At 32.1% G+C, this 16,239-nt stretch overlaps 3 protein-coding genes across 6 annotated transcripts; 2 read left to right on the top strand and 1 right to left on the bottom strand.

The window, feature by feature from the left end:
* Window positions 1–874: 874 nt before the first annotated feature.
* Window positions 875–1,774, top strand: LOC125056384. Of its 2 annotated transcripts, none has more exons than XM_047659434.1 (2): window positions 875–1,048; window positions 1,082–1,774. In XM_047659434.1, exon 2 carries the CDS (start codon window positions 1,130–1,132, stop codon window positions 1,754–1,756), a length of 627 nt encoding a protein of 208 aa, XP_047515390.1. In that variant the 5' UTR covers window positions 875–1,048; window positions 1,082–1,129; the 3' UTR covers window positions 1,757–1,774. The 2 variants fall into 2 exon arrangements, with proteins under 2 accessions (XP_047515390.1, XP_047515391.1); XM_047659435.1 differs by having other exon boundaries at window positions 925–1,000; window positions 1,123–1,774.
* Window positions 1,775–2,044: 270 nt separating this feature from the next.
* On the bottom strand, window positions 2,045–3,819 carry LOC125056385 (N-alpha-acetyltransferase 11). Its single transcript, XM_047659436.1, has 4 exons — window positions 3,660–3,819; window positions 2,944–3,278; window positions 2,556–2,704; window positions 2,045–2,319 (listed from the first exon to the last, which is right to left on the bottom strand). Exons 2-4 carry the CDS (start codon window positions 3,101–3,103, stop codon window positions 2,092–2,094), a joined length of 537 nt encoding a protein of 178 aa, XP_047515392.1. The 5' UTR covers window positions 3,104–3,278; window positions 3,660–3,819; the 3' UTR covers window positions 2,045–2,091.
* Window positions 3,820–4,063: 244 nt separating this feature from the next.
* Window positions 4,064–15,572, top strand: LOC125056383. 3 transcript variants are annotated; one of them, XR_007118047.1, is made up of 11 exons: window positions 4,064–4,207; window positions 7,022–7,089; window positions 7,377–7,732; window positions 9,127–9,204; window positions 9,926–9,962; window positions 10,661–10,820; window positions 12,519–12,659; window positions 13,952–14,105; window positions 14,653–14,732; window positions 14,802–14,962; window positions 15,339–15,572. XR_007118047.1 is itself a non-coding variant. In XM_047659433.1 (10 exons), exons 2-10 carry the CDS (start codon window positions 7,067–7,069, stop codon window positions 15,549–15,551), a joined length of 1,236 nt encoding a protein of 411 aa, XP_047515389.1. In that variant the 5' UTR covers window positions 4,064–4,207; window positions 7,022–7,066; the 3' UTR covers window positions 15,552–15,572. The 3 variants fall into 3 exon arrangements, 2 of the variants coding, with proteins under 2 accessions (XP_047515389.1, XP_047515388.1); XM_047659433.1 differs by lacking the exon at window positions 14,802–14,962 and having other exon boundaries at window positions 9,932–9,962; XM_047659432.1 differs by lacking the exon at window positions 14,802–14,962.
* Window positions 15,573–16,239: the final 667 nt, after the last annotated feature.

The raw sequence follows: 16,239 nt of genomic DNA, 5'->3' as shown, positions 1-16,239 counted from the left end.
GCGATTAAGACCGATTGAGAGAGAGTGAGAAGGGCGAATTACCTTATAGAAATCATATTTTTAAAATTAAATTTTCGTAAAGAGAATTTATGAAATATTAGTATTTTATATTTGATACAAAATAATTTATTGAAATCTCAAATGACGAATTGTAAATTAAATTGCCACGTGTTATTTTTGTCGAAAAAAAACTTTACAAAGTTATATTTATAATTTTTATTAATTTTCGACACTTTTAATGACAATTAAATTCATTAAATTTTAAATTAAATTTTCCTACTAGGGTAGATTACCCTAGATGTAACCTATTATTGTAATTTTTGCTTTCTTAAAAACATTTTTTTATTGAAACTTAATACTCAGATCCACATAACGCTGGTCAGAGTATATCATAGCTGTAGTGAGCAAGCAATGGATGGAAGTGTCGAAAACGAAGATAATATTCCTACCCTGTACTAAAGACCCAAACAAACACTAAACTTAATTGATGTAATACATACTAAATTCAATTTCTTGTTTAGATGTTATATATATATAATATTATATATACTATTAATAATAATTCTAATAAAGATAGAGAAGATAGCATTGGTGACACCGTTGCTGTCTTTGGTTGCTTGTACATTGTTACAATACTATGAGATATAAACGGTTAAAACAAGGACAATGCCATCTAGTTGGTAGGTGTTTCATAAAATTTAAAAATTTATTGATAGAACTAACGGCATCTATGGACGTCTAGGTATTATAACTACAGTTTTATATACCGACCACAGAGTGGGTCATAGCTTTTACTCTATAAACCACAGAGTATGCTGTAATCAAGCTGTAAACTGTATTTGTATTTTGTATGTAGTATGTACATTTTGTATTTATGATATTAATCATTATTAAAAACCTCAAATTCAAATGCTTTTAAATAAATGTCTAAATAAAAAAGAATATTTGTGATTGTGATCTAGATCTTCTATAAATAACATAAGCTACAGGGCCCTACAAAGTATGTAATAGTTTTGATAAGAAAGGGTGTTTTGCCCTTACTTTGTAGGTACAAAGTAAGGGCAAAACACTAGTGTAGTAGGTACTACACTAGCACCATTTATTAATACATGATTTTTTTAGAAAAATAATGGCTTCATTTCACGAGAGACAAAAAAGTTTGTTTAATACATTAAAAGATGCTGAAGATCAATATAGTTTCTCTAAATCAAATAAAGTCACTAGAAATCAGGACTATGGAGAGATAGATAAGCATCAGTATAGAAAGTTGAAACGAGAAATGAAACAGTTCAGAGGCAAAGAGAGTATATATAAACGCACAGAATCTAGTTTAAAAGATTGTTTACAAAGAGGAAGAATACCTGACTATATGAAGAATCCACAAAAGTGGTCCTATTATTCACTTTCTGATGTTACACCAGATCAAATGTCAGAATCTACAAATGCAGCAACAGCTCTTGCCTTTATTCAGGAAATGGAGCAAAGGAAAGAATCATTTTCTACTATTACAGATGAAACTGGAGCGGTCTTCAAAAAACCAACATTTCAGATATCAAAAACAATTAAGCCTAAGGTAGAAGAAGAAACTAAAATAGTTTTCAAAAGTAGTAAGATAATAATGCCAGAGTATGTTGTTGGTGTCAGTAAGGCAGCAAAGAGTCCGAAGAAACTACGAATTAAGAAACCTGAATCAACCAACACTGTTGAATTAAAACTTAATCACCTTTATGATGATGATAATGAAGATACTGAATAAAAGTATTCTTAACTCTCATTGTTTTATCAATACAGCTTGTTCCCTAGTTTTATTTGACAATTTAAAGAACATTATTTTGTGATAATCGATTTAATAATTCAATCCACATAGCAAAACTATTATCTTATTAAATCATCTTTTTTAAAACAAATATTAAAAGATGTTATTGTATAAGCCTAGAGCTAGAAGCTATAGAAATATTCTATTATGTTTTAAGTCATAAAGATATGTATTCTTCAATATATATATAAACTTCAACACATGTTATAGCATAAAAACAAAAAAATATTGATTTCATAAGATAAATTTATTGACAACAAACATTAATTACAAATTTAGCATTGTGAAACAATGGCTGATTCTGATTTAATTTCCATATTATCTGAGGGCTGGTTTTCTTTGCTCTCAGAGAAGGAACTTAGGTCTCTCATCATAGAGTATGCATCTTCTCCATCTGCATAATATTTGGGTTCAATTTCCAGTATTTTAAACCCTAATGAGTTTGTGTATAAGTTGAGCGCAGCTCTGTTACTCTTTCTTACATGCAGAGATACATACTTAGCCTGAAAAGAATGCGATGTTTACATAGAGGCCATAAAACAAAATGACATACAAATCTTATTGACAATATATTGGTAGCAATAATTTATATAGTCAAATAATAACAAAATATAACTTTATTAAATCTGTTGAAACTTTTAAATCCCTGTGATTTAATAAATATTGATTTCAGAATGACTTGCGTCATTACTTAATATATTAATAAGTATTCAAAATACCATAATTGACCCTGGCATACCTGAAAACATTCAACCATAGCCAATGATGCTTGGTTCATTAGCTTCTGGGCAAGACCCAAGCGTCTGTGCGATCTTTTTACAGCCAAAGATGTGATATGGCCATGTCTATTATCCTCACCATCTTCCTCCATCTTTGCAAGAACATACCCTAGAATAATAACAGTTTCAATAAAAATATAGAGTCAAAAGAATTTTGTTTCTACTTAAAAGTCATTCATTTCCGTCCTAATCATAATAAAAGTAATATTGTCGAATTACAAAGTCTAATGTGTGTATAAATATTTATATCAATTCTGAATACAATATTAATATTGTAATTTTATTTTATTTAACTCTACATATTCTAGCTTTTCTAGAACAAAGCTATGATTATGTGATAGTACTAACCAACAATATGTCCCTTCTCATCTTCAGCAACATAACTTAGCTGGGGCCATGAAAGTCCATGATAAAAGTAATATTTCATCTGATAATTTTCTGGCAAACATAAAAGGTTGCAGTGTTGCATGTTCATAAGATCGCTAGGCCGAGCGCAACGGATATTCATTTTCGTATTATAGTTATTCCTAGTTGTAGTTATAAAAATAGTGATTAGTCTTTTTTAGTCTTTCTTCCTTTGGGTTGTCTAACTTCTGACGCTGGTGGGGTTTCTGACATGCCACCTATAAGTTCACGGACAAAGCGAAACTTTGATAGGCAACACTTCCAAACAACGTACCAACCTTAAACAAAGAACAAAGGATAATGAAACACGTTAAAATTTTGAGTAAGCACTACTGGTGAAGCTACTTACAGAATAAAACAAATGCAATTACTAAAAATATGCTACATACGAAGGTTATTATAGCTAAAATAATTTCCTTCATTTCAGAACAGATTTTCGAAACAATAACATTAAATTGGAATGTATCAATAGTAAACTAACACGCAATTAATAACTATAACTTGTATGGTAGGTCTATTACACTGCAATTATACACAATATTTACGTCCATACTCCGTCTATGGAAACAAGTCGGCCATATTTTTTCAGGGATTTGCACGGTACGCCCGTGCACGATTTTAATTTTAATAATTAAAATAGTAACTATACATAACAGTACCTTTTAATAATGCGTCTAATGAGAACTATTTGCAAAACAATTGAATTAATTCTAGTTCATTCAATTTATTAACAGCAAAATATAACCTAAAATGTCTACTGAAAAATTAGAAAATTTTTTTAATCTGAAATTAGACGATTGACATCTTACAACAAAAGTTGACATATTGACATATAATTTTTTTCATTAGGGCATAACATTTTATAGAAATAATTCATTCATATATTATGATGAATTACGGATGCAAAAGGGGCATTGAAGGAAATAAATGAAACGTAACTATTTGATCCTACATTAAAGAATAAGACGTTAAGTCATACAGTACTGTTAGTGATTTCGCTCGATGCTCTATGATTTGTTTTGTTTCTATTTCTTGTTTACCTGTACTTGTGATCTGTGTGTGTTTTATAATGTACTGTCAAATAACCGTTTTGACAATAATCAGATTTTTTTTATCAAGATCACTAAACATTAAAACATTGACTAGTGTCTAGTGTTAACTATTCAAAAGTGATAAAAAAGATATTAAATCGCAGTTAGAAGGCATTGTAAGTATTTTTTTTTAATTTAATTACTCATAGACTGTATTTTACGTGTCGTGAAGATTACGCGGTCTGGAGTCTCGACGTCAAAACCCGAAAGACCCAAAATCCCAGTGGAGCCGAAATTTATAATGCTATAAAAAAAATAAAAAGGAAATTTTAATATTAGTAATTGTAAAGTTGTTGCTTAGAGGTGTCTGAACAGGCTAGGAAATATGTATATCCAATACAGAATGTATTTGTATCTATCTGCACACACATCTACTCTAACTTTAATAAGTAATAGGCCAGTCATTATATAAAATAGTTTTGCTAAACTTTTCAATATGTACCATCGATTTGAATGCCCATTATTTGTGGATAATGTTGTTTAATAGCGTTCAGTCATCGTTTGTCACCTGTTGCCCTTGCAGTTGAGATCGTTTAACGTACTCCTGTAAGCTTTCAACGTTTGACTACCATGGCGTCTCCGAACCCCCATATTTCTGTGTTTGAAGAGTTGAGTGAGGTGCAAGTGTTGGACTCAAATGAGCCGCTTGTCACGGCCTCCTCTACTGCGCCGTCTTCAAGTAGTGCGCGAGTGTTGGACTCAATAGAGCCGCTTGTGCCTACTACTACGCAAGTGCAAGTATTGGACTCAAATGACCCACTTGTTCTCCCATGTGTGTGATCCTCGGTTCTTGACGAACTGGTTCCTGGTCCTAGTGAGATGACTGATCCTAGCGAGGAATTTGCTGCTGCGATGCCCAGACCTACTGAGTCATCAGGCAGAAGGCTTAATCCTTACATGAATGAGTTAAGGTAAGTTTTGATTTATGTTATGAGTACTGTACAATATCATTGTTATTTCAGATCAGATTTTTAATTTGCTTACTAAGCAGCAATAATTATAATAATATCTTTACAATAACTTTTTTATTCAGATCCATGTGGAACTGGAGAAAAATCTTCTCCAAATTGGGTACACACGACCAGTGTGTTCAGTTTGCGGAGGAGAGGGGACTCATACCAGTTCAAAAAATCTGCACTTACCACCGAAAGACAATGATTTTAACAAAAGAGTCAGGGCAAGTTGGGAAATTTAGATGCAGGAAATACAACTGCCGCACCAAAACAGTCTCTCATGCGGCAGGGACTTGGTTTGAAAATGCACACTTGTGCCTGACTTTAATCTTTCAAATCATGTACGCATTTAGTGAGGGACTGTCTTACCACCAAACTAGAAAGGAGCTAGCCAGTGATGTCGGCCTGGTAGTTTCAGACAGAACTGTGGCTAACTGGTTTACTTATTGCCGGGAAACAATAGTATTATATGAATTAGAAAATCAAAGGGCCCAAGGGAAGATAATAAAATCCCTAATAAAATCGTTCAAATAAATGAAACAAAATTTGGAAAAAGAAAGTATAACCGGGGGGGACATATTGAAGGACATTGGGTGATTGGCATGATAGAAGATGGCAATGACGATCTGCGGCTTGAGGTGTGTCCTGATAATGAAAGGTCTGCGGACATATTGGTGCCACTCATTACAAAACATGTCCAGGAAGGCTCCATCATTCACACAGATAATTGGAGAGCATATCTGAGCCTTCCTGAGCATGGTTATATTCATAGAAAAGTTAACCATAGCGATCAATTTGTGGCACCAGATGGGACACACACGCATCGTATTAAGAGCCAGTGGAGAGGACTAAAACAACAATTTAGACAACAGCAAAACAAGCAGAATTTTTCGGATTGGTTGTGCGAGTACTCATGGAGACGAAACATTTTTACAAACCATTTAGATGCATATGAAGAGCTGATACGTGCAATTAAATATGTATATAAAATAGAATAAAGCTGACTCTATTTTAGTTCCACCTTAGTACTTGTATTTCATAGGAAATACTAATAGTTGTCTAATTAATGCAAAGTTGCAAACAATGAAATACAAGTACAAAGGTGGAACTAAAATAGAGTAAGCTTTGTTCTATTTTATATACTTACATATTTAATTGCACGTATCAGCTTTTCATATGCATCTAAATGGTTTGTAAAAAAAAATCGTCTCCATTACTCGCACAACCAATCCGTAAAATTATGCACGTTTTACTGTTGCCTAAATTGCTTTTGTACTTGTGTTTCATTGTTTGTAACTTTCTGTATTAGCTAATTCTTAGTACAATAAAGTGTTTACTTACGTTATTTCTAAAATTTTATATATACAATAAGTAAAAACAATAATAATATATTAAAATAAGTATATGTTAAAATAAATACAATAATATTATATTTTATATATATATACAAAAAGTACCCAAAACCGAATCAGAGCACCCCACTATCCACGTGGTCGTGTCTGCCTTACCCCTAGAGTATATATAAATAATCGGAGGCGCGGAGGAAGAGCAGCCCCCACCCGCTGTAACAAAGCACAGGCACATCTCTAATAACCAATAGAAAATGAACAGTTAATTTACTAATTTCAATACATTACACAGAAGTTTAAATAATCATTTTTAATACTTACACGCAACTCCGGCAGCAGAAATCACTTGGAGGTGTTCCAATCAAGATAAGAGATACCACATAATAAGTATTATCAAATTCGGGCGACGGATTTCTAAATCTTTACCATTTTTACCTTAAAACTTTAACTATGAATATCTCCATAACCATGGGGTTCCGCAGGTTGGGGATGATACAGGGGGTAGTTCTCACCTCCCTCCATGCCCTCCTCCCCAAAAAACCTCAAAAATCGATGGCCCATATTGTAAAGTTTAACCCATAGTTTGTTTATTGACTTCTCTTTGGCTAATATTTTTTTTTTATTTCAGATTAATTGCATGCCAATTTATGTCTATATAGATAATTAAATAAATATGGATTCTAATAAGAAAACTGTGTAAGTTAAATTTAGCTATTAAAAAAATTAATACTACATACCTGCATGTTCAATAATATGAACTGGATAGTATGGGCACTGACTGTCAGTAAGAAATACTTGCATACTTTCCTTTTTCTCTAATATAATAATTAATTGCTTTTAATAATAAAATTAATGAAATAGCTATATTTTTGTAATTATTTACTTAGAGAAAATTAATGTTGAAAAACTAGAAAGTGTTGTACCTCTTTATATGTATTGTGATATCGGTAACAATGACTTTAATAAATTTTATCATGTTCCAGTCACTCTGACAGAAGTGCCAATTTTGGTGATGCAGAGATAAAACTCTTGCTGGATCTAGTTGTAAGATTTAAATCTGTCATACTAAACCGCAACATAAATGCAAATACAAATTTGGCTAAAGAAAAAGTATGGCGACAGATAGCAAAATTATTTAATAAAGAAAAAATAAATGTGCATAGAAGTTCTGATAATTTGAAAACAAAATGGTTAAATTTAAAAAGAGATGCAAAGAGAATACACAATAATTCACCTTGTGAAATGAATGATGTGCAGAAACGAGTAATCCAGCTATCATATGAGTCAGTCAATGATCCCAGTCTTCAAGTAGAAATCTCGGAACTGGATTTATATGAAGGTACATGTTAAACATTTGCAAAATTATGAACATTCAAAAGTTTAGTTATTATATCTGTGCGTAAATATCATATTTGCGAGATCCATTTCTAGGTTTGATTATTGTTAAGGTGTATAGTTGCGTTACTAGGGTCTATTGACAATTGAGACTGATATTATGTGTTGTGAGTATATCTTTAGTGCAGAGCCCCATTAATTGCAATCCCAAATAGACAATTATCTAAGGCTAAGGTAAATATTTTATATATATAGACTTCGTTGGAAAAAAATAAAAGAAACACAATACATAAAAATTATAAGGGATGCAGCGGGCGGCCTTATCGCTAATAAGCGATCTCTTCCAGGCAACCCTAGTTAAAGAGAAAAACTAAAAAAAAGAAACATGATGAGTGCGAGAAGTGTAGAACCAAATGTTATATAAAAAAATATATATATACAGAACCTTAATCTAAAGTAATACAAAAAAAAAATATTAATAACAAACTAAAAACTTAAAAGCTAATCTTACAGATTCATGAACAGCATTGGTATTTGGCTTAAATAACAAAGGTGAATCAATCAAAACCCTCTCTGAATCTCAATATATGTTAAAAGTTTGCCGTTACTCTTATATTAGGTCCTTGAATACATACATAACATATGAAATTGGCGATTTGTATGGGAGGAACAAAAAGTAGTTTTTTTTTTAATGGAATATATTTAATCTTAGTATGTTCCATTGCTATCTATGCACTTTTGCCATCTTATAGGTAGTTCATTGATCCCCTAACGGTATATAGATTGAGATTCTGATGTAACAAAAAATCTTCATTGCATCAAGCAGAAAAGTGTATGCCGCAAGTCCGATGGGGAGTAGTTTTCATTATTTTATTTTTTCTTTTTGACTGTTTCTGGTCTTTTGATTGTTTCCACAACAAATTTTGCAATTTTTCTCACAAAAAAAGGCAATTCCTCCATACACCATATACCAATATACCAATTCGACTTCTCCTTCAAGAAAAGAGCGTACCAATTCTTAAAAGGCCGCAACGCACTCGCGAGCCCTGGAAATCCTCAATCTGGCATTGAGAGTGTCCATGGGCGGCGGTATCACTTAACATCAGGTGAGCCTCCTGCCCGTTTGCCCCCCGTTCCATTAAAAATAAAATACAGAATATTTTTACTCTCAGATATTAGTTTCTTCATAGATTAAGAAATGTATGCCGTCTACAAAATTTGAGACTTGCTTTAATTTAATAGTAAATATAGAATTTCATTTTGTAAAAGTACTGTACAAAATAGTTGTAAAGTGAGTAGTAAGTTCAATACGTCGTTCCTAATAAGCAATCTCTTTAGGTAAACTTGTTGTTAATTTTATTTGAGTACATTTACTAATATTTGTAATAAAAATTCCAGACTCAGAACCCGAGGAGTTATTAAATGATAACACAAATGATACATTTTTGGATGACAAAGGGAGTTCTTCTCATTCTGGTAAGATCATTTTATCGAGTATAAGATTTTTAAACTCGTTTGATTGTCAGTTGTCACCATATATTTAAATGCACTAGATTTCATTAAGATGTTTTACTACATTTATTGATTTATATTTTCTGCACTAGAATTTAATAATAACTAGCTGACCCGGCTAACTTCGTTCCGCCTTTCAGTTTAATAATATCGTTGTTACTTATTTAAATTTATTTTAGGATTTCATTAAGGTAATAACATCAATACAACTTTTTGCAAATACATAAATGTTTTAGTTCTTGCCATTGCGAAAGAAGATTGGCAGTTTTACACATTGGGCCTCTTCTCTCTAGCGCCAAAATTGCGATTCTGCATGTTAAATTACTTCTGATATACAAATTTTTATATATATATATAGATAATCATATAAAATCAACGTGCCTTGTCGCTACTAAGCGATCTCTTCCAGGACACATATTTATAATATTTTCTTATTGAATATAACATTGCGAGATTTGGCTTAAGATTAATACTTTTTGCAATCTCTTTTATTAGTCATTGTTGCCCCAAAGCATAATTCTTTTAATTTGTACATTTAAAAATATTTAAATATTCCTATCGAGTTTTCTTTGAAACAATTTTTTTTTTTAAATAATCATATGTTTTCTCAGAACTCAAGAAAATTAGAATTCCATAGATAATATATATAATACTGACGATGGTTTTTAACAAATATTTTTTTATGTTTCAGATAATGATGACGAAAAACCGTTGAAGTCGAGGTAAATATAGGCTCGTCTTAAAATTGAATTCCTTCGCTATTGTAGATTGGGTACTTAGCAACTTAGCCAACTTCAGTATAAACCATATTTAAAAAAGGGTGCGTGTACTTATGTACGCGCGTAAGAAGTTATACTTCTTTGGCATTATTATAAGTAGTTTTTGATTGCATGCAAATAATTAATTACAATTAAATAATCAAAGTTTACATTTGAAAAATTAAATAAATAAATACTTATTATTATTCGAATGTTGTTTTTAAATTATGTCCAATGCCGTAGCATCTTCCGTGGGCAACTTAATTCTGTTAATTTTGTGTCACGGTGCGCGCATCGTAAAATTTCACTCTCATCAATTTTTCATAACGCGCCTAAAGAAGTATAACTTTAAAAAAAAATGTGTTAGTAGAGTAAATTTCCAGATAAATTGTACCTATTGTGGATGTGTAAATTATAATGTAATAAGGGGAAATAATATTTACACAATTTTAAATTACCATTTCATAGAAGCAGGCTTTGCATTTATTTTTTATCCTTTACATAGACAAAAAGGTAAACTTATGTGACCCTTGTCGTTGATTAATAGACGCAAATTAAAAAAAAGGTTTTGCTGATGAGATATGAACGCGTGACCTCGGGGTTGTAACGAACGTTTACGCCAACTGACCCATTATCCCACAATAAAAATTATTAATTTCAAGGGACCGTTGCTACAAGAAACGAATTAGAAAGAAGTCAATGAATTTTTCAGCACAAGAGTGTAGTCTTCTTTTGAAATTGGTTAAAGAGGAAAAACATAATCTCTTTAATGTGGGTATGTCAAGGGAGATCATAAGGGAGAAGTATTTAGCTTGGGAGAGGGTGAGTACAGGTTTTTGTGAGTAAGTAAGCTCATTCATACCAACTAGAGTCTGGCTAATGAAAGAAGATAACGAAAAAGCGCGGCAAATTAAAAAAAAAATGGTATCCCTGAAAGTTTGATATATTTTGTGGATTAAACTTACTTGATACTTGATTTTATTTTATTATTTTTTACATTGATAGTAACTGTCTATGAAATTAAATACTATACATATTTAGTCTTTTTCTATTGATACTTAAAATGACTAGCATTGCATGGAAAACTCAAACTATATTTATTATAAGACACAACTTTATTTGGAATAATCAAATCATGCGAAAGAAATACCTGTTAACTATTCGGAAAAAATATATAATAGAAATAAATATGAGTAATTGCATGAAGTATCTAGACAATAAATCATACTAACCTAAGAAATTCAATGACATCTTGTGTTGCCATTCGAAAGGTTTCAAATAATTCAATTATCTTCTTTCATTAGCCAGACTCTGTGTATGATGTAAATTTTTATATAAGTTAAACTTAAATGAAACTATATATTGTAGCGACTCCTACAATTTTCGCTTACTGCAATGACGTTATACCCTGAAAGAAGTTATTCAAAGTCAAAGTCAAATCATTCCAATTAGACCATCTAAAATGGCACTTTTGAACGTCAAAAAAGAAATACAAAGAAGATTCTAGTTCGTGTGGAGAAGAATGAGCAAGAAACTCCACACTTACCGACTTACTTACTTATTCATACTAAGGATAACATACATATACTAGTGGACCCGACAGACGTTGTCCTGCATGATATTTCAAGCAATTAGTAAAGCAAAGTATGAAAGTACCGACTGCAGCGCCATCTGCCGGGCTGATTTGTGAATCTAAACCATTCCCAGATCCCCTTGAACACACACAAAAAATTTCATCAAAATCGGTCCTGTCGTTTGAGAGAAGTTCAGTGACATACACACTCACAGAAGAATTATATATATAAAGATATATACACCTTCCTGATCTTAGCCATTGTGGGCCTCTGGGTCAGCCAGTCAGTGGTTAGAGTAGTCGAGGACCCTTCCTTTTAGTTGGGAGAGGGGCGCACCTCCCTTCACCCCCACTCTTCTAAAACATTTCGATTGCGATGTGTTCAAGTACTTTTTTTCCTTTCTTTCTGTTAAGTGTATTTTCGTGTTTAAATAGATACTTTAGGTACAACGGTTGAACTGATTTAGTTTGCGTACATTTTTATTTACTAGATATTTTTTTTGTTAAATGTTAAATTTGGTTAATATAGTCAGACCTCAATATATGACATTTTATGATGTAATTTTATTTTAATGGCTCTGGCACGACTTGTGCATTAGCCAGCGTCAAGTATAGGATTTTTTATAATTCGTGCTTGTCTTTAGAAATTCGACCGTGTCCTCCATGTACAGTTTAGGCACTCGCCCGGTACCGCACAACCCTCCCAAAGGCCGAGAACAAATTTTAAATTAAATTAAAACTTGCCCTCGAACCGGGAATCGAACCCGGTACTCCTCACCTAGCTGCCACTTAATAAGACCGCTAGGCTATGAGGCCCCTGATGTAATTGTTTAATGCGAGACGTTGCGTTCGATTGTCAGTTGTCAATAAATCGCAATAAATCATGTCATATGTCAATTTGTGACAACTGCCATTGGTGATAGCTTCAAGTTTTCTGTATTTTACAGATAGCAAAAAGGTTTAATGCAATCAGTTGGAAGAAGAGACCAGTTCGAGTATTAAAAACTAAACTCGAGAATATGAGGAGACTTAATCGACTCAAAATTAGTTTAAGTACATCCAACACAGAACAGGAGGAAAAGGAACTGGTGAGTTTATCATCGTTTTTGATGTTATACTTCTTTAGCCGCGTTATGAAAAATTGATGAGAGTGAAATTTTACGATGCGCGCGCACTGTGACACAAAATTAACAGAATGAAGTTGCCCACGGAAGATGCTACGGCATTGGACCTTATTTAAAAACAACATTCGAATAATAATAGAATTTATGTTACACTTAATGTAAGAGAATAATAATAAATATTTATTTATTTAATGTTTCAAATGTAAACTGAACTTTATTGACTATAATGACTCCTTTTCCAGTCTTTGATTATTTAATTGTAATTAATTATTTGCATGCAATCAAAAACTATTTTTAATAATGCCAAAGAAGTGTAACTTCTTACGCGCGTACATAAGTACAAGCACCCCTTTTTAATGTTTTTGTTTTTATAAATTTCACAAAAGCAATTTTACATAAATACTACGTAATATTATAATAATAATATTGTGTTAGTTTCACTATTGCCCTAAATATATTGATTGGTTAGGGGTCGGTCAAGTATTACGTAAGCACTATAGGGGGAGGGGGTCTTTGATTTTCTTTGGTGATTACGTCAACAGTAATTATTTACTTTTTTACACATATTACCCACACATTGTCTATGCTTAAAAACGAAATGCATTTTCGAGGATTCCTACAAAAAAATAATGTACTACAGTGTATACTCTTTATAACGAATTTCAAGGGACCGAGCATTTTTTCTCGTTATATAGAGGTTTCGTTATATGGAGCGAAGAGAAAAAAAAACAAATTTACCTGTTTGACTGTTGTTGATGCTTTTTTTAAAGACCAGTGGTCAAACCTGATACTCGCCTGACCATGGACATTCTCAATGCGAGAGCGTTGCCGGCCTTTTAAGAATTGATACGTTCTTTTCTTGAAGACCCTAATGGCCGCTTTCTATACTCGATCTATAATCTAAAAAAAAACAATCCAGATTTTCGCAAACTTATATTAATAAATTTCTGTCGAATTCTAAGATATTTTACAAAAACGATCCATCGATCGGTTATTGAAAAATATTTTATGAGAAATGGATTGGAATATCAATCTCTAGTAGTAAAAATCGGATTGGGATTGAGTATAGAAAGCGGCCGTAAGTTGAATTGGTTTGCAAATACTTTAGTTGGTAGTGGTACTATGTGGAACCATACCGCGTACCACCACTTAAAAAACTGCTTAAAGAAACGCTCAGTTGTGGAACGACGGACGTCGAGGTGATACGGGTGGAATTTGAGAGCATAAATAAAATAAAGGTGTTTTTATTATTTTAGAATGTGAAAAAAGAGCCAAGTGTAGAGTATAATGTAGATTGCAGTGAGTTCAGCCAGTCCGTGGATGAAGACCGAATAAACGAACGAATATCATCACCCATACTTAATGATATGGACCCGCTCAGATTTGTTCTCAACTCGGATTCTGGACTAGGTAATAACTATGTGTATTTAAATTAAGTTTTCACAAACACAATAAAATTTAACTAGAAGATAATTATTATATAAAATAATATATTTTTATATTAAGGAAATACTTAATATATTTTGTAATATAATAAATTAGTTATTACAGCTTGTGTAATTACAACAGACAGAATTCGAGTGTCAGCCGGTCTAAGATTTGATAACCGGCAACAAGATGAGTTTTTGGTTTGATAGGCCTAATCACCTAAACATTTAAAAATCAGTAAAAAGATTTTAAAAATGTTAGTTCCACATTTTAATTCGTATCCCAAGTCACAGTCTTATCTTGAGCGCTGTCAAATATGTCACTTCATACAGAAAAAATGGTTTGACAGCTCCTGAAACTAGATTTAAGTTAAATTAACATTTTAATTTTATATAGATATGAAATAAATTAACATGAACCTTAAACATAATTGAAATGACATTTGATAGATGACAGCTGACACCTGTCACCGTTTAGGACGCGGGAAAGTTATCTATAAGTATATCTTAATTTGTAAAGTTATTTTTAGGGTCAACCTGTTCTCAAAATGATACGGACCTAATAAAATTGAAGATGGAATTAATCAACTATCAATTAGAAACTGCGAAAGTAAGTATTCAAAGTCTATATTATAAACTGTATCCATATATTACGTACTTACATATGAAATCGCTCTAGACCACTGCTGCTTCACGACAACGCTAGACCACACACTGCGATACAGAATGCTACCAAATTAGAAGGGCTTCAATTGGAATGTCTAAGACATTCACCGTACTCCCCGGACCTTGCTCCAACAGATAACCATTTTTTTTTAAATTTGGATAACTTCTCGCAAGGTAAAAAATTCAACTCTGATGGGGCAGTCGAAACCGCCTTCTAAGATTTTATTGATTCCCGTCCGAATGTTTTTCTAGTAAAGGGATCAGTGAACTACCTATAAGATGGCAAAAGTGCGTAGATAGCAATGTTACATACTTTGAATAATTAAATATATTTTATTAAAAAAAATTTAACCCTTTGTTTCGCCCTTAAAAAATGTCAATTTCATATGTAAGGACCTAATATAAAACATTCGAACTTTTTTTTTTTAATAGAATACCATAATATTATGTTTAGAAACCGATACCGATCAGCCAGTATTATTACAGCTTATATCCAAAAAGGTTTAATATGATTCTTATCTACCTTAATTCATAAAATATGCTTTTCTAGCTGGAGAGACAGCGCGTAGAAGACGCTATAAGGGCAGATAAAGAAGAACAAGAGTCTCGAGCGATTGAAAATTCGTTGCGCTTGCGCACAGCGAGGCTTAAAGCTTTAGCTGCTGAAAGGAAATTAAACGAAGATCATCAAAATCGTTTAGGATATACAGAACAAGAAGTATTAGCGATGGAATATATAAAAATTTCTACGAATGTTACTTAATAAATTATTATTGTCAATTTATTTGTATGTTCTTATTAAAAATTTCAGGCGGTTTCATTCAGGCGCGAAATGCGGATAGGATAAGGTAAAATAAAACGTCATAATAAATACGAAATTCTGTATATTTAACTTGATTGCGTTTTACAAGATGATTAAATTATAATACAATCGATAAAATTATTTAATATGCATTTTGTACAATTTCATCTAAACCTAACTAAAATACAACATCTAGGAAATATATTACACATAGCTAATATACAACATGATTTTTACACTGATATACCTACGTTTATTCATCAAATGCCGGTATCACTTTTAGCTTGATGCGTTTTAATGTAATAGCTCATAGCGTACAATGAAACTCAGATTTCCGTAACTATATGTCAATCCCAAATATTTACTAATTTATTGAAGACTTACGCAAGGTAGACCAATGAGATCTATAGTGCAAGTACTTTAGTATCGGTTCGTAAATTGGCAGGAATCGGTTTAGGATCTTGATTTTGACATTTAAAATCGATAATTATTCGAGAAGAAATATTAAGGACCAGTCTACCACCATGATAGCGCTGCGTTGACAATTGACATACCCTTAAAAGTGTTAAGAAAAACAGGTATACCGTATACTAAATCATTTAAATCAGAGACTTCTACTTCTAGATTTTCTTCGTTATCTAAATGGTAT

The sequence above is a fragment of the Pieris napi genome, chromosome 15 (assembly GCF_905475465.1).
Source record: "Pieris napi chromosome 15, ilPieNapi1.2, whole genome shotgun sequence".
Lineage (NCBI taxonomy): Eukaryota > Metazoa > Arthropoda > Insecta > Lepidoptera > Pieridae > Pieris > Pieris napi.
Note: the sequence above shows the minus strand (reverse complement) of the source record. Positions and strands in the feature narration are given on the sequence as shown.